This window comes from Mustelus asterias, chromosome 31, assembly GCF_964213995.1.
Source record: "Mustelus asterias chromosome 31, sMusAst1.hap1.1, whole genome shotgun sequence".
Taxonomy (NCBI): Eukaryota; Metazoa; Chordata; class Chondrichthyes; order Carcharhiniformes; family Triakidae; genus Mustelus; species Mustelus asterias.
The window spans coordinates 5532572-5558305 of NC_135831.1; the positions used below are offsets into that span (position 1 = coordinate 5532572).

At 45.7% G+C, this 25734-nt stretch overlaps 1 protein-coding gene across 2 annotated transcripts in view; it reads right to left on the reverse strand.

The window, feature by feature from the left end:
* Positions 1-17322: 17322 nt before the first annotated feature.
* The window catches only part of LOC144481755 (eukaryotic translation initiation factor 4E type 2-like), a 33024-nt gene continuing 24612 nt past the window's right edge, over positions 17323-25734 (reverse strand). For both annotated transcript variants that reach the window (XM_078200904.1, XM_078200905.1), the window contains exons 4-7: positions 24324-24428; positions 24066-24218; positions 19650-19786; positions 17323-18098 (exon numbers count right to left, since the gene is read on the reverse strand). In XM_078200904.1, coding sequence (XP_078057030.1) covers positions 18059-18098; positions 19650-19786; positions 24066-24218; positions 24324-24428 — 435 coding nt within the window. In that variant the 3' untranslated portion in view covers positions 17323-18058. The remainder of the gene's footprint in view (positions 18099-19649; positions 19787-24065; positions 24219-24323; positions 24429-25734) is intronic.

Below are 25734 nucleotides of genomic sequence, written 5' to 3' on the forward strand. Positions count from 1 at the left end.
TTCCGATCCGTTTAATGCTCTAAAGGCAAAATACTGCGGACACTGGACTGTCATAGGGACTCGAAATGTTTCCCTCTCCGCAGCCACAGTAGGCCTGCTGGGTTTTTCCCAGCATTTTCTGGTGCTGGGAGCTCTGGGTGTTGGCTGGTTTGCGCAGTGTGTGTCCGGAATGCCAGATGTGGTAGTTATATCGGGTGTCTCTTGCCTGGTGCGAATCATCATCATCAACGACAGTGGCTGCCACCTGCCCATCCTCGCTGCCCGAGTCATAGCCATAGGTCGGAGCTCTACAATCTCACCCGCCAAGGAATCGGAGCAGGTTAGGGTCCGACAACGGAAATCTCCGCTGACCTCGGGTGAGAATTTCTGGTCTCGCCCGAGTGAAGCTGTAAAATCCGTGGAAGGATGGGTTAGTAAATTTGCGGATGACACTAAAGTCGGTGGAGTTGTAGACAGTGCGGAGGGAAGTGGCAGGTTACAGAGGGACATAGATAAGCTGCAGAGCTGGGCTGAGAGGTGGCAAATGGAGTTTAATGCGGAAAAGTGTGAGGTGATTCACTTTGGAAGGAGTAACAGGAATACAGAGTACTGGGCTAATGGTAAGATACTTGGTAGTGTGGATGAACAGAGGGATCTGGGTGTCCATGTGCATAGATCCCTGAAAGTTGGCACCCAGGTTGATAGGGTTGCTAAGAAGGCGTACGGTGTGTTAGCTTTTATTGGTAGAGGGATTGAGTTTCGGAGCCAGGAGGTCATGCTGCAACTGTACAAAACTCTGGTGCGGCCGCATTTGGAGTATTGCGTACAGTTCTGGTCGCCGTATTATAGAAAAGATGTGGAAGTGTTGGAAAGGGTGCAGAGGAGATTTACTGGGATGTTGCCTGGTATGGTGGGAAAATCATATGAGGAAAGGCTGAGGGGCTTGAGGTTGTTTTTGTTAGAGAGAAGAAGGTTAAGAGGTGACTTAATAGAGGCATACAAGATGATCAGAGGATTAGATAGGGTGGATAGTGAGAGCCTTTTTCCTCGGATGGTGTTGGCTAGCACGAGGGGACATAGCTTTAAATTGAGGGGTGAGAGATATAGGACAGATGTTAGAGGTAGGTTCTTTACTCAGAGAGTAGTAAGGGCGTGGAATGCCCTGCCTGCAGCAGTAGTGGACTCGTCAACATTAAGGGCATTTAAATGGTCATTGGATAAACACATGGGTGATATTGGAATAGTGTAGAGGGGCTTTAGATTGGTTTCACTGGTCGGCGCAACATCGAGGGCCGAAGGGCCTGTACTGCGCTGTAATGTTCTATGTTCTAATCCCACCCATAGAGTCTCCATGTTCTCAATCGTTATAGGGATTTTAGGTGCGTATCGCAAAGCCTTTCAGGCTTGTTAAATCCATGTTCTAAATCTGCAGGACCTAACGCCCTGGTTTAGGATTTGACTGCTAGTGAAGCATCCTATACAAACCTTTAAACACCAATTCTCGAGAGCTGACTTACAAATTCCGGGAATAACTTGGATTGACATAGATCCTTTTGTGATTTCCCAAAGGACACAGGGCGGCACAGTGGTTAGCACAGCTGCCTCAGTACCAGGGGACCTGGGCTCGATTCCGGCCTTGGGTGACTGTGTGGAGTTTGCAAGTTCGCCCCATGTCTGCGTGGGTTTCCACCGGGTGCTCAGGTTCCCTCTCACCCTCCAAAGATGTGCAGGTTAGGGGGATTGGCCATGCTAAATTGCTCCTTAGTGTCCAAAGTTGTGTAGTTAAGGTGGATTACAGGAATAAGACGGGTGGGGCTGGATAGGATGCTCTTTCGGAAAATCTGTGCAGACTCGATGGGCTGAATGGCCTCTTTCTGCACTGTCGGGATTCTACAGGTCCCAGTCAATGAAGTGATTTAAGTGCGACACGTAATTTGTAGATAGCCACACCCCTCCAACAGCAACGACCAGATAATCTTTTCTCAACGCTGTTACTGAAGGGTTAGTGTTGACCCCAGGATCATCTTCTCTTCACCTTTTTTTTTGAAATCGTACCGTGGGATTTTTTTTTACATTCATTGAGGGGGTAGGCTCTGTTAAATATGTAACACCAATCCACCATCGAAATTTCAACACACAAAGTAAATAGCTGTTCAGTGGTACAGAGTTGGAGCAAATCACTCTCAACACCTTTCTTCTCTCACAGTATGAAGTTTTTCTTCGCATCGGTATTCCTGCGGATTCTCCAGATGAGTGCAAGCTGTGCAAAGTAACTCTTTCCAACGTATGTAAATAAACTGGGAGATGTAGCTCAGATTAGCATAGACTTCCTAGTGCCACGGTTTATCCCTGCATCATGCTGAGCTAATTGATCTGAACTATTCAAACCTTGGTTAGACCACACAGAGGACAGCGTGCAGCTGTGGTCACCAACTTATAAAAACATGCAGAGATACCGGGAAGGGTAGAGAAGGTTTACAAGAATGAAACACAGAAACTAGAAGCAGGAGTAGGCCATTTAGCCCTTCGAACCTGCTCCGCCATTCTTTTTGATCATCAAATTCAATATCCTGATTCCCCCCCCATACCCATGATCCTTTTAGCCCAAAGAGCTATATTTAATTTCTTCTTGAAATCACACAACGCTTTGGCCTCAACTACTTTCTGTGGGAGTGAATTCCACACATTCACCACCCTCTGGGTGAAGGAATTTCTCCTCACCTCAGTCCTAAAAAGATTATCCCTTATTCTCAAACTATGACCCCTAATTCTGGACTCTCCCCCCACCATCGGGAACATTCATTCTGAATCCACCCTGTCTAACCCTGTTAGAATTTTATAAGTTTCTATGGGATCCCCTCTCATTCTTCTAAACGCCAGTGAATATAATCCTAACCAGTTTAGTTCCTCCTCATATGACAGACCTGCCGTCCCAGGAATCAGCCTGGTAAACCTTCGCTGTACTCCCTCTATAGCAAGGACATCCTTCCTCAGATAAGGACACCAAAACTGTACATAATATTCCAGGTGTGGCCTCACCAACGCCCTGTACAATTGCAGCAAAACATCCCTATCCTCAAATCCTCTCGCTATGAAGGCCAACATACCATTTGCCTCCTTCACTGCCTGCTGTACCTGCGCGCTTACTTTCAGCAACTGATGCACAAGGACACCAAGGTCTCGCTGCGTATCCACCTCTCTCAATTTACACCCATTCAAGTAATAATCTGTCTTCCTATTATTGCTCCCGAAGTGGATAACCTCACATTCATCCACATTATACTGCATCTGCTGTGCATACGCGCGCACACACTCAGCCTGTCCAAATCACACTGATGTATCACTGCATCCTCCTCACGCTTACCCTCCCACCCAACTTTGTATCATCTGCAAATTTGGAGATAATATATATGTGAACAGTTGGGATCCTAGCACTGTTAGGATTCCTGTGGTATCCCACCAATACCAGAAATGATGTGGAGATGCCCGCATTAGACTGAGGCACAGTAAGAAGTCTCACAGCACCAGGTTAAAGTCCAACAGCTTTATTTGGAATCATGAGCTTTCGGAGCACTGCTCCTTCATTAGGGCGTGGAGATGCCGGCGTTGGGCTGGGGTAAACACAGTAAGAAGTTTAACAACACCAGGTTAAAGTCCAACAGCTTTATTTGGTAGCAAACGCCACTAGCTTTCGGAGCAGCACGCTCCGACCTGTTGGACTTTAACCTGGTGTTGTTAGACTTCTTACAGTCCTTCATTAGGGAGCAGTGCTCCGAAAGCTCGTGATTCCAAATAAACCTGTTCGGACTTTAACCGGGTGTTGTGAGACTTCTTAAGATACCAGAAATGTGTATGAATAAGGAGGTAATGTTGGAGTTGTACAGAGCATTGGTTAGGCCACAGCTGGAGTACTGTGCGCAGTTCTGGTCACCTCACTATAGGAAGGATATGACAGCGGGATATGACAGCGGGAGCACAGAGGAGATTCACCAGGATATTGCATTTGAGCTCTAAGGAGTGACTAGATAGGCTTGGACTGTTTTCTTTAGAGCAGAGAAGGCTGAGGGAGGATATGTTTGAGGTGTATAAGATTATGAGGGGTGTCGGCAGGGTGAGTGAGGAGGAGCTGTTCCCCTTACTTGAGGGGTCCATCACGAGGGGGCATCGTTTTTGTTTGAGGGGCAGGAGGTTCAGAGGGGATTTGGGAAAAAATACCTTTTCACTCAGAGGGTGGTGGGAATCTGGAATGCGCTGCCCGGGAAGGTAGTGGAGGCTTTAAAAAATATTTGGATGAACATTGAAATATCATAATATTGAAGTATATGGGACAAGTGTTGGAAAATGGGATTAGCACGCCTTTAATGGTAGTTATTATTGGTGCAGACTCGATGGGCCGGAGGGCCTTTTCTGCACTGTATGACTGCGTGGGGGTATAAATATCAGGAAAAAGAGGGTGAGGTTAGATCTCTTTTCTTTTGAATAAAGAAGGCAGAGGTGCGACCCAAGATGGGAGGAGCTTGGGTCGATAAATGTTTGCCATTTCCCACTCTCAAACCCTTGTTGTAAGCGCTCTGCAGGTAAGCAGCAAGAGGCAGGAGGAACAGCAATGTTTGATTACATTTCAACAACTTGCAAAGATTACCACACAGAACGAGTGAAGAGTTGAGGCCATAGACGTCGCCAAGTCATTTTATTATTTTACTCTCCCACCGTATAATTAGTTGATAACGACGCCACTGAAGATATTGTACCCACACATATAATTTCTGCAGTGCCTAAACCCTCAAACTACCCTCATGTGTCTAATTTTTTTTCACATCTCGATTGCATTACTGAGGTAATTAATAAATTATTATAGAGAATAGTTGAGGCCCCAGCAACGCTCATTATCCTGACTCGCTTATACTGCCTGAGCAATCTCCTTATCGGGTCAATAATTTGCCATGACTTCTACAAGCTTTCATTTCAGTTAACAGTCTATTATTTGGGACCTTATTGAATGCCTTCTGGAAGTCCATATAAACAACATCCATCGCCGTTTCTCTGGCTGTTACTTTTGGTAACAACGAGATTTGTTAGAGATGACCAATCCCTCACAAATGTTAGCTTTTGCTAATTGGCTTAAACCTCTCTGAGCGCTTATTACGTCAAGAGTCCAGCACGCAAACCAACCTCCCATCTATTGACTGTCTACACTTCTCGCTACCTTGGGAAAAGCAGCCAGCATAATCAAGGACCCAACGAATTCTGGACATACTCTCATCCACCTCCATCCGTCAGGAAAAAGATACGTCCGAGGACACGTACCAACCGAACAACAACTTCCCTGCTGCCATCAGACTTTTGAATGGACCCACTTTATATTAAGTTGACCTTTCTCTACACCCTAGCTATGACTGTAACACTACATTCTGCACTCTCTCGTTTCCTTCTCCCCTATGTACTCTATGAACGGTATGCTTTGTCAATATAGCGCTCAAGGAACAATACTTTTCACTGTGTCCCAGTACCTGTGACAATAATAAATCAAAATCAAAGAGATTGCGATAACATACCAGTAACAGGTATGTGGTAGCGTGGCTCTTTTTGTGCCTTGCTAACTCTAAACAATGGTGTTCTCTATTAAATTTTGAGATAAGATCAGAATGGAGACAAATACTTAACAAGTGGCAAGTAACACCCGCACCACATTAATGGCTATCCCGAACAAGTGGTCCCACTGACTTCCTCTTAATCCAGTAAGAGTTTTAACAACACCAGGTTAAAGTCCAACAGGTTTATTTGGTAGCAAATACCATTAGCTTTCGGAGCGCTGCTCCTTCGTCAGATGGAGTGGAAATCTGCTCTCAAACAGGGCACAGAGACACAAAATCAAGTTACAGAATACTGATTAGAATGCGAATCCCTACAGCCAACCAGTATTCTGTAACTTGATTTTGTGTCTCTGCCCTGTTTGAGAGCACATTTCCACTCCATCTGACGAAGGAGCAGGACTTTAACCTGGTGTTGTTAAAACTCTTACTGTGTTCACCCCAGTCCAACGCCGGCATCTCCACATTATGACTTCCTTTGAATCACCAGCCACAGGCACCATGGCTAAAAGCCCCACCCTCGCCATCTTTGGGTTACCGTAACCAGACCTTTAATTGGTCCAAGCACATCAGTACCCTCAAAGCAGCACAGGGTACTCCGATGATCGGCTCCTCTCTCAATCCTCTTGATCAAGTCTGTCACAGAATGCTCAACACTTGCCTGGAGGGTGCAGCCGCAACAGCACAAGACTATCGATACCATGCTGGCACGCATACCACTAAATACAATCTGCATCTCTTCCACTGTTGGTGTACTGTGGCTGTTGTCTGTCCAATCTATAAAATACATACAATTGTAATATTTATTAATGATCTGGATGAGGGTATAGTTGGGTGGATTAGCAAATTTGCTGATGACACCAAAGTCGGTGGTGTGGTAGACAGTGAGGAAGGGTGTCGTAGTTTGCAGGAAGACTTAGACAGGTTGCAAAGTTGGGCTGAGAGGTGGCGGATGGAGTTTAATGCGGAGAAGTGTGAGGTAATTCACTTTGGTAGGAATAACAGATGTGTTGAGTATAGGGCTAACGGGAGGACTTTGAGTAGTGTGGAGGAGCAGAGGGATCTAGGTGTATGTGTGCATAGATCCCTGAAGGTTGGGAATCAAGTAGATAGGGTTGTTAAGAAGGCATATGGTGTCTTGGCGTTTATTGGTAGGGGGATTGAATTTAGGAGTCGTGGCGTTATGTTGCAACTGTACACAACTCTGGTGCGGCCGCACTTGGAGTACTGTGTGCAGTTCTGGTCCCCACATTACAGGAAGGATGTGGAGGCTTTGGAGAGGGTGCAGAGGAGGTTTACCAGGATGTTGCCTGGTATGGAGGGGAGATCCTATGAGGAGAGGCTGAGGGATTTGGGATTGTTTTCGCTGGAAAGGCGGCGGCTAAGAGGGGATCTTATTGAAACATATAAGATGATTAGAGGTTTAGATAGGGTGGATAGTGATAGCCTTTTTCCTCTGATGGAGAAATCCAGCACGAGGGGGCATGGCTTTAAATTGAGGGGGGGTAGTTATAGAACCGATGTCAGGGGTAGGTTCTTTACCCAGAGGGTGGTGAGGGATTGGAATGCCCTGCCAGCATCAGTAGTAAATGCGCCTAGTTTGGGGGCGTTTAAGAGATCCGTAGATAGGTTCATGGACGAAAAGGAATTGGTTTAGGTTGGAGGGTCACAGTTTTTTTTTTAACTGGTCGGTGCAACATCGTGGGCCGAAGGGCCTGTTCTGCGCTGTAATGTTCTATGTTCTATGTTCTATGTTCTATCTATAATCTTCATAAAGCTCTGGTTAGGTTACAACTGAAATCTTGTGTCCAGTTCAGATCATAGCTTATAGAATCCCACAATGCAGGCGGCCATTTGGTCCATCAAGTCTGCACCAACTCTGACAGAGCATCTTACCCATGCCCTAGCCCTAGAAACACATGTACTTACTCTGATAATTCACGTAAACTTCACATCTTTGGACACCAAGGGGCAATTTAGCATGGCCAATCCACCTAACCCGCGCATCTTTGGACACTAAGGGGCAATTTAGCATGGCCAATCCACCTGACCTGCATATCTTGGGAACCAAGTGGCAATTTAGCATGACCAATGCACCTAACCTGCACATCTTTGGACTGTAGGAGGAAACCCCTGCACACACAGACAGAACATGCAAACTCCACACAGACAGTGACCCAAGGCCAGAATTGAACCTGGGACCCTGGCGCTGGTGAGGCAGAAGTGCTAACCACTGCCATCATTCTGCCCTCAAAGCGGCTCGGTGGCTCAGCCTCTGATTCTATAAACCACAATCTCAATATTAACTGCAATCTGGCAAAGCTTCATGCTGAAAAATAGCAAAATGCAATGTTTGATTACATTTCAACAACTTGCAAAGATTACCACACAGAACGAGTGAAGAGTTGAGGCCATAGACGTCGCCAAGTCATTTTATTATTTTACTCTCCCACCGTATAATTAGTTGATAACGACGCCACTGAAGATATTGTACCCACACATATAATTCCTGCAGTGCCTAAACCCTCAAACTACCCTCATGTGTCTATGTTTTTTTAACATCTCGATTGCATTACTGAGGTTACTAATAAATTGTTATAGCGAATAGTTGAGGCCCCAGCAACACAGATCCTTATAGGACAGAGCAAATAATTTCTGCTCAGTTTCAGTGCACGCTCATTATCCTGGCTCGCTTATACTGCCTGAGCAATCTCCTTATCGGGTCAATAATTTGCCATGACTTCTACAAGCTTTCATTTCAGTTAACAGTCTATTATTTGGGACCTTATTGAATGCCTTCTGGAAGTCCATATAAACATATAAACAACATCAATCGCCGTTTCTCTGGCTGTTACTTCTGGTAACAATGAGATTTGTTAGTTACGACCAATCCCTCACAAATGTTGGCTTTTGCTAATTGGCTTAAACCTCTCTAAGCGCTTATCACTGTCAAGAGTCCAGCACGCAAACCAGCCTCCCATCTATTGACTGTCTACACTTCTCGCTACCTTGGGAAAAGCAGCCAGCATAATCAAGGACCCAACGAATTCTGGACATACTCTCATCCACCTTCATCCGTCAGGAAAAAGATACGTCCGAGGACACGTACCAACCGAACAACAACTTCCCTGCTGCCATCAGACTTTTGAATGGATCCACTTTATATTAAGTTGACCTTTCTCTACACCCTAGCTATGACTGTAACACTACATTCTGCACTCTCTCGTTTCCTTCTCCCCTATGTACTCTATGAACGGTATGCTTTGTCAATATAGCGCTCAAGGAACAATACTTTTCACTGTGTCCCAGTACCTGTGACAATAATAAAATAAAATTTAAGAGATTGCGATAACATACCAGTAACAGGTATGTGGTAGCGTGGCTCTTTTTATGCCTTGCTAACTCTAAACAACGGTGTTCTCTATTAAATTTTGAGATAAGATCAGAACGGAGACAAATACTTAACAAGTGGCAGAAACACCCGCACCACATAGGTGCCATTAATGGCTATACCAAACAAGTGGTCCCACTGACTTCCTCTTAATCACCAGCCACAGGCACCATGGCTAAAAGCCCCACCCTCGCCATCTTGGGTTACCGTAACCAGACCTTTAATTGGTCCAAGCACATCAGTACTCTGAAAGCAGCACAGGGTACTCCGATGATCGGCTCCTCTCTCAATACTCTTTATCAAGTCTGTCACAGAATGCTCAACACTTGCCTGGAGGGTGCAGCCGCAACAACACAAGACTATCGATACCATGCTGGCACGCATACCACTAAATACAATCTGCATCTCTTCCACTGTTGGTGTACTGTGGCTGTTGTCTGTCCAATCTATAAAATACATACAATCTATAATCTTCATAAAGCTCTGGTTAGGTTACAACTGAAGTCTTGTGTCCAGTTCAGATCATAGCTTATAGAATCCCACAATGCAGGCGGCCATTTGGCCCATCAAGTCTGCACCAACTCTGACAGAGCATCTTACCCATGCCCTATCCCTAGAAACACATGTACTTACTCTGATAATTCACGTAAACTTCACATCTTTGCACACTAAGTGGCAATTTAGCATGGCCGATCCACCTAACCTGCACATCTTTGAACACTAAGGAGCAATTTAGCATGGCCGGTCCACCTAACCCGCACATCTTTGAACACTAAGGGGACGTTTAGCATGGCCAATCCACCTAACCCGTGCATCTTTGGAACCAAGGGGGAATTTAGCATGACCAATGCACCTAACCTGCACATCTTTGGACTGTAGGAGGAAACCCCTGCACACAGACAGAACATGCAAACTCCACACAGACAGTGACCCAAGGCCAGAACTGAACCTGGGACCCTGGCGCTGGTGAGGCAGAAGTGCTAACCACTGCCACCATTCTGCCCTCAAAGCGGCACGGTGGCTCAGCCTCTGACTCTATAAACCACAATCTCAATATTAACTGCAATCTGGCAAAGCTTCATGCTGAAAAATAGCAAAATGCAATGTTTGATTACATTTCAACAACTTGCAAAGATTACCACACAGAACGAGTGAAGAGTTGAGGCCATAGACGTCGCCAAGTCATTTTATTATTTTACTCTCCCACCGTATAATTAGTTGATAACGACGCCACTGAAGATATTGTACCCACACATATAATTCCTGCAGTGCCTAAACCCTCAAACTACCCTCATGTGTCTAATTTTTTTCACATCTCGATTGCATTACTGAGGTTATTAATAAATTATTATAGAGAATAGTTGAGGCCCCAGCAACACAGATCCTTATAGGACAGAGCAAATAATTTCTGCTCAGTTTCAGTGCACGCTCATTATCCTGACTCGCTTATACTGCCTGAGCAATCTCCTTATCGGGTCAATAATTTGCCATGACTTCTACAAGCTTTCATTTCAGTTAACAGTCTATTATTTGGGACCTTATTGAATGCCTTCTGGAAGTCCATATAAACACATAAACAACATCAATCGCCGTTTCTCTGGCTGTTACTTCTGGTAACAATGAGAGTTGTTAGATACGACCAATCCCTCACAAATGTTGGCTTTTGCTAATTTGCTTAAACCTCTCCAAGCGCTTATCACTGTCAAGAGTCCAGCACGCAAACCAGCCTCCCATCTATTGACTGTCTACACTTCTCGCTACCTTGGGAAAAGCAGCCAGCATAATCAAGGACCCAACGAATTCTGGACATACTCTCATCCACCTTCATCCGTCAGGAAAAAGATACGTCCGAGGACACGTACCAACCGAACAACAACTTCCCTGCTGCCATCAGACTTTTGAATGGACCCACCTTATATTAAGTTGACCTTTCTCTACACCCTAGCTATGACTGTAACACTACATTCTGCACTCTCTCGTTTCCTTCTCCCCTATGTACTCTATGAACGGTATGCTTTGTCAATATAGCGCTCAAGGAACAATACTTTTCACTGTATCCCAGTACCTGTGACAATAATAAAATAAAATTTAAGAGATTGCGATAACATACCAGTAACAGGTATGTGGTAGCGTGGCTCTTTTTATGCCTTGCTAACTCTAAACAACGGTGTTCTCTATTAAACTTTGAGATAAGATCAGAATGGAGACAAATACTTAACAAGTGGCAAGTAACACCCGCACCACATCGGTGCCATTAATGGCTATCCCGAACAAGTGGTCCCACTGACTTCCTCTTAATCACCAGCCACAGGCACCATGGCTATAAGCCCACCCTCGCCATCTTTGGGTTACCGTAACCAGACCTTTAATTGGTCCAAGCACATCAGTACTCTGAAAGCAGCACAGGGTACTCCGATGATCGGCTCCTCTCTCAATACTCTTTATCAAGTCTGTCACAGAATGCTCAACACTTGCCTGGAGGGTGCAGCCGCAACAACACAAGACTATCGATACCATGCTGGCACGCATACCACTAAATACAATCTGCATCTCTTCCACTGTTGGTGTACTGTGGCTGTTGTCTGTCCAATCTATAAAATACATACAATCTATAATCTTCATAAAGCTCTGGTTTGGTTACAATTGAAGTCTTGTGTCCAGTTCAGATCATAGCTTATAGAATCCCACAATGCAGGCGGCGGCCATTTGGCCCATCAAGTCTGCACCAACTCTGACGGAGCATCTTACCCATGCCCTATCCCTAGAAACACATGTACTTACTCTGATAATTCACGTAAACTTCACATCTTTGCACACTAAGTGGCAATTTAGCATGGCCGATCCACCTAACCTGCACATCTTTGAACACTAAGGGGAAGTTTAGCATGGCCAATCCACCTAACCCGCGCATCTTTGGAACCAAGGGGGAATTTAGCATGACCAATGCACCTAACCTGCACATCTTTGGACTGTAGGAGGAAACCACTGCACACACAGGCAGAACATGCAAACTCCACACAGACAGTGACCCAAGGCCAGAACTGATACTGGGACCCTGGCGCTGGTGAGGCAGAAGTGCTAACCATTGCCACCATTCCGCCCTCAAAACGGTACGGTGGCTCAGCCTCTGACTCTATAAACCACAATCTCAATATTAACTGCAATCTGGCAAAGCTTCATGCTGAAAAATAGCAAAATGCAATGTTTGATTACATTTCAACAACTTGCAAAGATTACCACACAGAACGAGTGAAGAGTTGAGGCCACAGACGTCGCCAAGTCATTTTATTATTTTACTCTCCCACCGTATAATTAGTTGATAACGACGCCACTGAAGATATTGTACCCACACATATAATTCCTGCAGTGCCTAAACCCTCAAACTACCCTTATGTGTCTATGTTTTTTTAACATCTCGATTGCATTACTGAGGTTATTAATAAATTATTATAGAGAATAGTTGAGGCCCCAGCAACACAGATCCTTATAGGACAGAGCAAATAATTTCTGCTCAGTTTCAGTGCACGCTCATTATCCTGGCTCGCTTATACTGCCTGAGCAATCTCCTTATCGGGTCAATAATTTGCCATGACTTCTACAAGCTTTCATTTCAGTTAACAGTCTATTATTTGGGACCTTATTGAATGCCTTCTGGAAGTCCATATAAACACATAAACAACATCAATCGCCGTTTCTCTGGCTGTTACTTCTGGTAACAATGAGAGTTGTTAGATACGACCAATCCCTCACAAATGTTGGCTTTTGCTAATTTGCTTAAACCTCTCCAAGCGCTTATCACTGTCAAGAGTCCAGCACGCAAACCAGCCTCCCATCTATTGACTGTCTACACTTCTCGCTACCTTGGGAAAAGCAGCCAGCATAATCAAGGACCCAACGAATTCTGGACATACTCTCATCCACCTTCATCCGTCAGGAAAAAGATACGTCCGAGGACACGTACCAACCGAACAACAACTTCCCTGCTGCCATCAGACTTTTGAATGGACCCACCTTATATTACGTTGATCTTTCTCTACTGTAACTAGCTGACTGTAACACTACATTCTGCACTCTCTCTTTTCTTTTTCCCTATGTACTCTATGAACGGTATGCTTTGTCAATATAGCGCACAAGGAACAATACTTTTCACTGTATCCCAGTACTTGTGGCAATAATAAATCAAAATCAAAGAGATTGCGATAACATACCAGTAACAGGTATGTGGTAGCGTGGCTCTTTTTATGCCTTGCTAACTCTAAACAATGGTGTTCTCTATTAAATTTTGAGATAAGATCAGAACGGAGACAAATATTTAACAAGTGGCAAGTAACACCCGCACCACATAGGTGCCATTAATGGCTATCCCGAACAAGTGGTCCCACTGACTTCCTCTTAATCACCAGCCACAGGCACCATGGCTAAAAGCCCCACCCTCGCCATCTTTGGGTTACCGTAACCAGACCTTTAATTGGTCCAAGCACATCAGTACTCTGAAAGCAGCACAGGGTACTCCGATGATCGGCTCCTCTCTCAATCCTCCTGATCAAGTCTGTCACAGAATGCTCAACACTTGCCTGGAAGGTGCAGCCGCAACAACACAAGACTATCGATACCATGCTGGCACGCATACCACTAAATACAATCTGCATCTCTTCCAATCTGGCTGTTGTCTGTCCAATCTATAAAATACATACAATCTATAATCTTCATAAAGCTCTGGTTCGGTTACAACTGAAGTCTTGTGTCCAGTTCAGATCTTAGCTTATAGAATCCCACAATGCAGAAGGCGGCCATTTGGCCCATCAAGTCTGAACCAACTCTGACAGAGCATCTTACCCATGCCCTATCCCTAGAAACACATGTACTTACTCTGATAATTCACGTAAACTTCACATCTTTGAACACTAAGGGGCAATTTAGCATGGCCGATCCATCTAACCTACACGTCTTTGGACTGTAGGAGGAAACCCCTGCAGACACAGGGAGAACAAGAGGATTGAGAGAGGAGCCTATCATCAGAGTACCGTGCTGCTTTGAGAGTACTGATGTGCTTGGACCAATTAAAGGCTTTGTCCAAGGCAGATCATGCCTTACAAGCCTAATTGAATTTTTTGAAGATGTAACTAGACACATAGACAAGGGAAGAGCGGTAGATGTAGTTTATATGGATTTCAGCAAGGCGTTTGATAAGGTGCCCCATGCAAGGCTCATTGAGAAAGTGAAGGGGCATGGGATACAAGGGGACAGTGCTTTGTGGATTCAGAACTGGCTTGCCCACAGAAGGCAAAGAGTGGTTGTAGATGGGTCTTTTTCAGCATGGAGGTTGGTCACCAATGGAGTGCCCCAGGGATCTGTTCTGGGACCCTTGCTCTTTGTGATTTTTATAAATGACCTGGATGAGGAAGTGGAAGGGTGGGTTGGCAAGTTTGCTGATGACACAAAGGTTTGTGGGGTTGTGGATAGTGTAGAGGGATGTCAGCAGTTGCAACGAGTCATAGATAAGATGCAAGACTGGGCGGAGAAGTGGCAGATGGACTTCAACCCAGATAAGCGTGTGGTGGTTCATTTTGGCAGGTCGAATAGGATGAAAGAATATAAAATTAAGGGTAAGATGCTTGGCAGTGTGGAAAATCAGAAGGATCTTGGGGTCCGGGTTCATAGGACGCTCAAAGCAGCGTCGCAGGTGGGGGCTGTGGTTAAGAAGGCATATGGAATACTGGCCTTCATCAATAGAGGAATTGAATTTAGAAATCGGGAGATAATGCTGCAGCTGTATAGGACCCTGATCAGACCCCACCTGGAGTACTTTGCCCAGTTTGGTCACCTCATTACAGAAAGGATGTGGAAGCCATAGAAAGGGTGCAGAGGAGATTTACAAGGATGTTGCCTGGATTAGGTGGCATGCCTTATGAGGATAGGTTGAGAGAGCTAGGTCTTTTCTCCTTGGAGAGGCGAAGGATGAGAGGTGACCTGATAGAGGTGTATAAGATGTTGAGGGGTATTGATAGAGTGGATTCTCAGAGGCTTTTACCCAGGGCTGAAATGGTTGCCACAAGAGGTCACAGGTTTAGGGTGCTGGGGAGTAGGTACAGAGGAGATGTCAGGGGTAAGTTTTTCACTCAGAGGGTGGTGGGTGTGTGGAATCGGCTGCTGGTAGTGGTGGTGGAGGCGGATTCGATAGGGTCTTTTAAGAGACTTTTGGATAAGTTCATGGAAGTTAGTAAGATAGAGGGTTATAGGCAAGCCTAGTGGGTAGGGACATGTTCGGCGCAACTTGTGGGCCGAAGGGCCTGTTTGTGGTGTAGCTTTTCTATGTTCCACGTTCTAACATGCAAACTCCACAGTCACCCAAGGCCAGAATCAGACCCGGGTCCCTGGCTCTGTGAGACAGCAGTGCTAACCACTGCGCCACCATGTCGCACTTTAAGTAGGATGTGAAGAGGATGCAGGGGAGATTTACCAGAATGGATGCAGGGGAGATTTACCAGAATGGTTCCAGGGTGTACAAGATTTTGATGGGCATAGATAGAGTGAATGCAAGCAGGCTTTTTCCGCTGAGGCTAGGGGAGAAAAAAACCAGAGGGCATGGGTTAAGGGTGAAAGGAGAAAAGTTTAAAGGGAATATTAGGGGGGGCTTCTTCACGCAGAGAGTGGTGGGAGTGTGGAATGAGCTGCCGGATAAAGTGGTAAATGCGGGGTCACTTTTAACATTTAAGAAAAACTTGGACGGGTTCATGGATGAGAGGGGTGTGGAGGGATATGGTCCAAGTGCAGGTCAGTGGGACTAGGCATAAAATGGTTCGGCACAGACAAGAAGGGCCAAAAGGCCTGTTTCTGAGCTGTAATTTTCTATGGTTCTATGGATAAGAGGTGTTTAAGGTTACGACCCAGATTCAAGGCTTTGGGTAAGAGGTGTGGGGTGGGGGCTGTGGGTGGAATGCGAGGAAAACTTTTTTTTAATGCAGTGTGCTAACAGCCCAGAACTCACTGCCTACAAGGGCAATGGAAGCGGAGAGGAAGAATAATTTCAAAAAGAAATTGGATGTGTCCTTGAGGAAAATAGACTGTAGGGACAAAGCAGAGAATGGGACTGCTTGGTTTTCTCGACTGAGAGTCGACATTGGCTTTCTGTGCATTGTGTAGACAGGATGCACTGGCAGCAACTCAAAAGTTACATTGGTGACACCTCCCTCCCATTGATTTTTTAGATTAGACCAGCAAGGTCATGGGAACATTATCACCTCCAAGTTTAATTTCAAGACACAAAGCTTGGAGCGATATCAGCACAAGGATGGCAGCGGTTCAATGAGAAAGTTCACTGCTGCTTTTTCAGGGCAACAATGGATCGAAAGTAAATATAGCATCAACAAATATCAGATCAAAGAAAATAACTGTTACCAAGGAGCAAATAATGAAGTGGAAGGTACACAAGGATGTGCCAAACTCTAATGGTTTATTCAGCCACAAGCACTCAGCTGCACGGGCACCCTTAATTCTGGAGAACATGGATCACCAGTGTGGCTCATGTCCCACTTGAGGTCCACATACCTTTCACTCGGCTCTCAACAAATTTGCTGCTCGCTTCTGCCTTTGGGATTCCATTCACATGTCACCACAGCCAAGATTCGGTGTTGCCCCACCTCTTTCTTTTGATGGTCCCTGACAACAATCTTTTCCTTGCAATCGCCTCCCAGTTGAAGGCAGCAAGGAGATGTTAAGGAAACATAGAAACTAGAAGCAGGAGGAGGCCATTTGGCCCTTCAAGCCTGCTCTGCCTATCATTTTGATCATCAAATTCAATATCCTGATCCCCTCTCCATCCACACACCCCCTCACTGCACCCCCCCCCCCCGATCCCTTTAGCCCCAAGAGCTATATCTAATTTCTTCTTGAAGACACAACGTTTTGGCCTCAACTACTTTCTGTAATAGTGAGTTCCACACATTCACCACCCTCTGGGTGAAGAAATTTCTCCTCACCTCAGTCCTAAAAGGTTTACCCCTTATCCTCAAACTGTGACCCCTAGTTCTGGACTCCCCCACCACCGGGAACATTCGGTTCTGAATCTATCCTGCCTAACCCTGTTAGAATTTTATAAGTTTTTATGAGATCCCCTCTCATTCTTCTGAACTCCAGTGAATATAATCCTAATGGATCTAGTCTCTCCTCGAATGAAGAACAAGCAGGTCTCGACTTGGCAAGTGTGCAAGGTAAAGCTCAGAGTCAAGTCCCAGTGCTCTGTGACTTGGGTGGGGATGCTCCAGAGAGTGGCCGTGAGCGATACTGCGATGGCGCTTTCAACCAAAGCTTTTGAAGAATGGCTCCCTAGACAGTCACCGTCAGAAATAAGGCAGTCTGGCAAAGTGTTACTTTCTTTTATTGTGACAATACGATCATTGTTATTTCAGGGGGGGGGGAGGCAGTGGCATTGAAATGATTTAAGAAAATAAAAGCTTAACTTGATAATACGCCATTCCTTTTATGCACCATTTTAAATGAAATGGCAACTTATCTCAAAAGAGTAAGCAGCTCTCCCAAAGGAATTTCGCACTAACGTGTTAAGTCTTTTCAGAATAATATCTACACAGCGCCATTTCAAACACTTTAGAAAAATTGTTTGTAAAATATGAGCATTTTAGTCCTCATTCTGTCACAGCAACAGAAAATTCAAACGGGTAGGTAGCACGAAGGATGTTCTGCCCAGTTATTGAAGGGATTGAGATGGCGAATCTATTCAGATCTTGATACGCGAGGTCAGGGCCTCCCAATGGAGGCAGAGTGGAACGGACAGCAACAGGTTAAGTCCAGTAACAAGTTCCACTCTTAAGATGCAGCGTCTCACTCTAACATTGCTGACAGGAAACCCAGCGAAGGTTCCACAATAAACTGCCACTCTCGACAGAGGGAACACAAACCTCCACACAAATAAAATGGCTTTCATTTGGACCTGGTCAATTGCCCGACGGGCAATAAATAAATTCACAGTGACAGGGTGTCAAACACCAATCTGCCGTTTTGCTCTGCCTCTTTGACACTCCGCTGCTGCAGTTCAGATATCTTGCCACACTGAGGTACTGCGTTCCGGGGGAAGTCCACATTATACTGCAATCTTGGTGTTCCGGAAGCTCGAATTGTCCCTGAAATGGAGGAGGAAACAGTGGCTCAAGGCAGGGTTAACAAGAGACAACAAAAGGTGTGACACTACTGTGCCTTTAAGAAACGTATTTTAATGATGTTTCGCTGCAGTTCTTTCAAGAGGGCCTTCTGTGTTGGTTGTCGAGCTGTCTGAGCTGACACCCTTTTATTGTTGTTAGGGTCACATACAATGGGCTTTTTGTTTATTTTTAGTTTGGGCCTAATGCACTCTCCTGGAGTTTACGACTTTTTGAATTGTTGATTTATGACTCTTTGGCAGGTCAGGTGCTTTGGACAGTTTTTTTTTCAATCGGGAAATCCAGAGATACTTTCAGTTTGGTTTGTTAGATAGAAGGCGTTTGGACTCCAGGCTGGATGCAGCGCTTTTGTCTCTCTCCCTGGTATTAGAAATTCTGCTGGCTAGTTGGAAGCAGTCTTTCTTGCCTCTCTGCAGTGAAAATTTTATTGTTGGTGGTCTGCTAGCTAAGGCCAGCCGTGGCTCTCTCTTTCTCTACCTCGAGGTGTGCCAGGAGCTCCAGGACGGGGAGTCGGAGTTTCAATTCTCCATCCAAAGGATTCATACAGCGATCAATCATGTGATCAATTGCTCTGAAGTGCGCAGACCGGGAGCGACGGCTCGCGCAGCAGGGGAGTCAGCAAGAAGCAGTCGGCCATGATTCCTCACTAAGCACCGCTCACAAAGCCGCTGCCCACACAGCACTTGGAGACAACAGGTACCAACCAGCAGTTTGTGGTGAGTTTGGAACACTGATCACACAGCAACTTAAACAGCCAGAAACCACTGGGTGTGGACTGAAGGAGAGCTGGGAGACATTAGCAGATTACAGGTAGGTGATGCTGGTGAACAGCAGTAACCTAAATGACATGGAATTCTGAATCAGGTTAACAATAGACTAAACCTTAATCCAATAGGTTTCTGTTTCAGAAGTTTGTTATAATCCTGTGTTAATTAGGGGACTACGTTCAAACATTGCTTCAAGCTAAGACTAAATCCGATTGATCTCCTGGGCTGAGGGGGAATAAAGAGAAATTTTAGAGAGTACGTTAAGGAGCAGAAACTCTGGATGATAGTCCCTTTTATCCATCATAGAATCATCAAATCCCTACAGTGCAGAAAAGACCATTCTGTCCATTAAGTCTGCACCAATTCTCTGATGGAATATCATTTCCAGGCCCTTTCCCCTGCCTTATCATCGTAACCCTATGTATTTCGCATGGCCAATCCACCTAGCCTGCACATCTTTGGACTGTGGGAGGAAACCGGAGGAAACCCACACAGAGGGAGAACATGCAAACTCCACACAGTCACCCAAGGCCGGATTCGAAGCTGGGGTCCCTGGCACTGAGAGGCAGCAGTGCTAACCACTGTGCCACCACTGATCATTGACCCATCTCAAGATCACTGAAGCATTTCGGATGAGGCAAGTTAAACTCATCCTCGACTGGGCAGCAGGGCTTGGTGTCACATGGGGCTTTTAACCAGTTACCTATCATTCCATTCTCAGGAAGCGTTCAGAGCGAGCCAATCTTACTTGATACTGTCTGTATGTGTCTTGTACTCCATAATGGTGCTAGGCGGTAGATTCAACACACGGCGCAAAGTGTCACGTATCCGAGCGGTAGTTGCTTGATCGCTGGCGGTTTTGTTCCACACCGAAATGATATCTTCCTGCAGGCGGAAATTCAAAAGGAGTCAATTCACACAGCAGTCAATTTTCGAAACAGGCTCCACAGTTTCAGCTATGAGGTGAGACTGGATAAGCTGGGTTTGTTTTTCTTGGGACAGAGGAGACCGAGGAGAGGGGGGTGGAGCTGATAGAGGTATACAAAATTATGAAAGGCGCAGAGAGGGCAGGTTGCAAGAATCTTTTCCCCGTATCCGCGATGTCTAAGACCAGAGGGCATAGGCTTAAGGTGAGGAGTGAATGGTTTAAAAGGGGAATCTGAGGAAAGGTTTTTCACCCAGAGGGTGGTGGAAATGTGGAATGCGCTGCCTGAGAGGGTGCTGGAGGCAGGTACTCTCGCAACATTTAAGAAGCATCTGGACGAGCACTTAAATCACCAAGGCCTAGTAGACAACGGACCAAGTGCTGGTAAATGGGATTAGTACAGATTGATATTTGATGGTCGGCATAGACATGGTGGGCCGAAGGGCCTGTTTCTGTGCTGTATGACTCTAAAAACGGTCTTTCACAGCCTCAGGATAACCCACAGAGCTTTACAGTCTTCCAGGTGCTCTGGATTCATCCCACAGTCCAGAAATGTGCAGGCTAGGATTGGCCATGCTAAATTGCCCCTTAGTGTCACAAGACGTGTAAGGATTAGTGGGGTTACAGGGATAGAATCTGGGTAAATTGCTCTGTTGGAGAGTCGGTGCAAACACAATGGGCTGAATGGCCTCCTTCTGCACAGTAGGAGTTCTACAATTCTAAGTACCTTCTGAAGTTTAATTGCTGTTGTAATGTAGGTGGACAATTTGTGCAAGATCCCAAAAACAGCAGAATGGTAATGACCAGTTACTCTGTTTGGTGATAGCGGTTGGGGAATATATGTTGGCCAGGATATCATGGAGTCCCTGTCGTGCAGAAGGAGGCCATTTAGTCCATCAAGCCTGCACTGACAACAATCCCGCTCAGGCCCTATCCTTGTAACCACACATATTTACTCTGTTAATCTCCCTGACATTAGGGGGCAATTTAGCATGGCCAATCCACCAAACCTACACATCTTCGGACACTAAGGGGCAATTTAGCCTGGCCAATCCACCTAACCCGCACATCTATGGACACTGAGGGGCAATTTAGCATGGCCAATCCACTTAACCTGCACATCTTTGGATTGCGGGAGGAAACCAACGAAGACACAGGGGAGAATGTGCAAACTCCACACAGAGATCCAAGGCCGGAATGGAACTCGGGTCCCTGGTGCTGTGAGGCAGCAGTACTAACCACTGTGCCGCCACCCTTCCTCGGTTTTTTTCAAATGCTATCATGCTGTTATATCACCCTCGCTTTCCCAAGTGAAAGGTAGTAATTCTTACAATGCAGCACTCTCTCTATCCTGTACTGAAGCGTCAATCCGTATTGTATGTTCAGCGGAGGTCGGCTCATTGAGTATTTTTAAGGCTGAGTTTGTTAGATTCTTGATTGACAAGGAAATTAAAGGGCACATGGGGAAGTACATTTAGGAGCAGGATTACATTTCTCTGGGTGACTGCATTCCCTAGTGTGAAAGCAGTCCATCTGGAATGTGAATTTACCCAGTGGATTTGTGTGGACCTCAGACTGACTCTTTTATAGGAGCAAATACTGTGGATGCTGGAAATCTGAAATAAAAACAGAAAATACTGGAAAAGCGCAGCAGGTCTGGCAGCAACTGTGGAGGGAGGAAGGAAGACACAGTTAACGTTTGGAGCCCATACATGGCTCTCATATGGATTTGAAACATTAACTTTGTTCTTTTGAGGCCATGGGGGAGGTGATGGCCTCGTGTTATTATCGCCAGACTATTAATCCAGAAACTCAGCTAACGTTCTGGGGGACCCGGGTTCGAATCCCGCCCCGGCAGATGGTGCAATTTGAGTTCAATAAAAAATATGTGGAATTAAGAATCTACTGATGACCCATTGTCGATGTCTGCCGTCCTTACCCGGTCTGGCCTACACGTGACTCCAGAGGCACAGCAGTGTGGTTGACTCTTAACTGCCCTCCAAGGGCAACTAGGGATGGGCAATAAATGCTGGCCAGCCAGCGACGCCCATGTCCCACGAATGAATAAAAAAAAACATCAGATCAGCCATGATCTTTTCAAATGGTAGAGCAGGCCCAAACCGGAGTTTTCTCAACCTTTTCTGTTTTGAATTTCATATTCTGCTTTGAGACAGGAAATTATGTTCCATAGCGACTGCTTTTATTGCTACGTAGTAATCTCAACAAGCAGCCCTCAGTGAAACCGTACAAGGTTTCACTGAAGTACACCTTGTATTAATATTTCCAACTTGCAAAATCAGTTGAAGCCCCCCAAGCAGTTTTATGAAGCACAAGTGCTAACTTGTTCAGAATTCTGTTGTCTGTAGGCCACTCACCCATGTTTGGCTGATGTACAATGAGTTCCCATTCCCCAATATATTCACCACCATAGTGGGTCGGATCTCAAACAATGATGAGACAGAGTACAGGAATGAGATAGAGAATCTGGTGAACTGGTGCGGCAACAATAAATCTCTCCCTCAGTGTCAGCAAAATGAAGGAGATTGTCATTGACTTCAGGAAGAGTAAAGGAGAACATGCTCCTGTCTACATCAACGGGGACGAAGTAGAAAGGGTCGAGAGCTTCAAGGTTTTAGGTGTCCAGATCACCAACAACCTGTCCTGGTCCCCCCCATGCCGACACTACAGTTAAGAAAGCCCCACCAACGCCTCTACTTTCTCAGATGACTAAGGAAATTTGGCATGTCAGCTACGACTCTCACCAACTTTTACAGATGTACCATAGAAAGCATTCTTTCTGGTTGTTTCACAGCTTGGTCTGGCTCCTGCTTTGCCCAAGATCGCAACGAACTACAAAAGGTAATGAATGTAGCCCAATCCATCACGCAAACCAGCCTCCCATCCATTGGCTCTGTCTGCACTTCCCATTGTCTCGGCAAAGCAGTCAGAATAATTAAGGGCCCTGCGCACCCTGGACATTCTCTCTTCCAAAAGTCTGAAGTCACGTACCAACTGACTCAAGAACTGCTTCTTCTTCCCTGCTGCCATCAGACTTTTGAATGGACTTACCTTGCATTAAGTTGATCTTTCTCTACACCCTAGCTGTGACTGTAACACGACATTCTGCACTCTCTCATTTCCTTCTCTATGAACGGTATGCTTTGTATGGCGCGCAAGAAACAATACTTTTCACTGTACGTTAATACATGTGACAATAATACGTCAAATCAATGTAATGGTGGCACAGTGGTTAGCACTGCTGTCTCACAGCGCCAGGGACCCGGTTCGATTCTCAGCTTGGGTCACTTATCTATGCTGAATCTGCACTTTCTCCCCCGTGTCTGCGTGAGTTTTCTCTGGGTGCTCCAGTTTCCTTCCACAGTCTGAAAGACGTGCTGGTTAGATGCATTGGCCGTGCTAAATTCTCCCTCGGTGTTACCCGAACAGGCGCCGGAGTGTGGCGACTAGGGGATTTTCACAGTAACTTAATTGCGGTGTTAATGTAAACCTACTTGTAACACTAACAAATAAACTTAAACAATGTGAAATCACTGAATTCCACAGCCTCATTCCATCCTGCCTTTGCAATCTCCTCTCGCTTTCAATCTGCGTCAGCACACTGCGGTGTTTTGGTTGTGGCTATTTGTGCGTCACCTTCCACTTCACCTCATCACTGACCCTCCCGGCTGGAATTCCCCTCCACTTTCCTCCCAACCGCGCACTGAAAGTCGTTCAGTCGCCCCTCCCAACCTCTCCCGCCAGGGCCTTGGCATCCATTTCCCTTGCTCTCCCTGAAGTGCCTCGGGATTTTGGTTCATGAGGTCTTTTAAGTGATCGCAGGGACCGAGAGATCCGGGGTGTGCTGTATACAAAAACGCTGAAGGTAGCAGGGCAAGATTAAAAGGCTGTTAAAAAAGGCATCAAGGATTTTTGGCTTTATAAACAGTGTTCGGTAGCTCTTTTCAAGACACGACAAGATGGGCTGATTGGCCTCTCCCAACCTATGACATAAAAGCAAGTTCTTGAACCCGATTCTTGTCTTTATCCTATCTATGTATATTTTAGTTTCCATGACAAATAGCTGATAGCGGGCAAGGCTCATATAAAAATGCCTTCCCCAGAACTGTCAGCTACGGCACTCAGAAAAAGAAGAGAGTCTGGTGCAGGTTGCAAATCTTCTCAGATGAATATGGCTCTCCCTCCCCCAGACGTTATTCCCAGTTTCCGGCAGGGACGTACCTGGAACCGAATCGATACCACAACGCCACAGATCTCCTCTCCAACCATAAACTGCTCTCCCAACATGGCCAGGATGATATTCTCCCAGAATCGGGACGCCAGGCCTTTGCGCAAACGTATTATCCATTTACCGCCATTCTTGTTGGCCTCATCCTGCAGGGAGACAAATCAGATTAGTGTTAGCCAAACGACTGTAGTTTTGGACGTCAATGAAATAAAGCCAATGGTTAAAATGAGTACGGTGCTCTTCCCACCTACCTCCCACATGGGTTTGATACCCTCCTTGAAGAGGTGGAAATCGCTATGTCCTGTCAAGTCACCCGGCCGCACCAGGTGACTGTAGAACCTCCAGAACTGTTCCACCTGGAGGAAGAGGTTACCAGTAAGTAATCAACAGTAAATTGCATTTATATGACCACATAAATCACATCAGCGCAGTGTTAACAGCGTCAAAAGGAACAGCTAATCTGATTGATACAACAAATGCATTTATACAGCAAACCAGAGAAAGGTTACAGTGCAGAAAGAGGCCATTCAGCCCACTGTCTGTGCTGGCCAGAGAAAAAAGCTAGCTTCTCGTCTTAAGCTCCTGGTTCTCCAGCTCCTGGTCCATAGCCTCGCAGGTTACAGCGCAGTTTCACATGCAGATCCAGGTATCTTTTAACTGAGTTGAGCGTTTCAGTCTCAGCCACCAGCTTCGGCACTGAATTCCAAATGGCCACCTCCCTCTGGGTGAAAGTGATTTTCCTCACATCCCTTCTACAAATCACCTTCAATTTATGCCTGGTAATTAACCCCTCAGCTAGGGGAAATAAGTCTTTCCTGTATACAGCAACATGGTACACAGTGGTTAGCACTGCTGCCGCACAGCGCCAGGGATTTGGGTTTAATTCCAGCCTCAGGTCTGTTTGGAGTTTGCACGTTCTCCCCGTATCTGCATGGATTTCCTCCGGGTGCTCCGGTTTCCTCCCACAGTCCGAAAAGTGTGCTGGTTAGGTGCATTGGCCATGCTAAATTTCCCCTTAGCATCCAAAGATGTGCAGGTTAGGGGGATAGGGCCTGGGCGGGATGCTCTTGGTGCAGGCTCGATGGGCCGAACGGCCTCCTTCTGCACTGTAGGGGTTCTAGGATTCTAGGCCCCTCATACTATTGTACACCAGTGCTGTTAAAATAAGAAAATTTCCCAATATTCACAGGAGCATTATCAAATAAAATCTGACTCTGAGCTATAGAAGGAGATACTGGTCTGTGTGCACACAAAGACTTGCACCCTTTTTAAATACATGAACTGTAACCCTCCCCCAGACACCCAATCTTTCATCTCTTGGGCCACAAACAGTTCCATCTGTCAGGCAGGCAGAAGTACAAGATTAAAAGTCTGCAAAGATAACTTTCATCATGGGATATGAATCTAATTATCTTCTGGCAGCAGCAGCAGATAAGCTAAAGATCTTTTTTGTCCGTAAAAAATAACGGGAACAACTTGTTCCCTTGCCTTATCTGTTCCACATTTTCAGGCTTCTCTTCTGTTTTGTTTCTAAAAATAGGCCAAGAATTTTTCTCCCTTCTTTTCTGCTTTTGGGACCTATTTACAAATCCAACTCTGAAGGTTGGCAGACATTTCAACATCACTGTGCAAGCGTCCTGGATTAGGAGTTGTGGCATATCA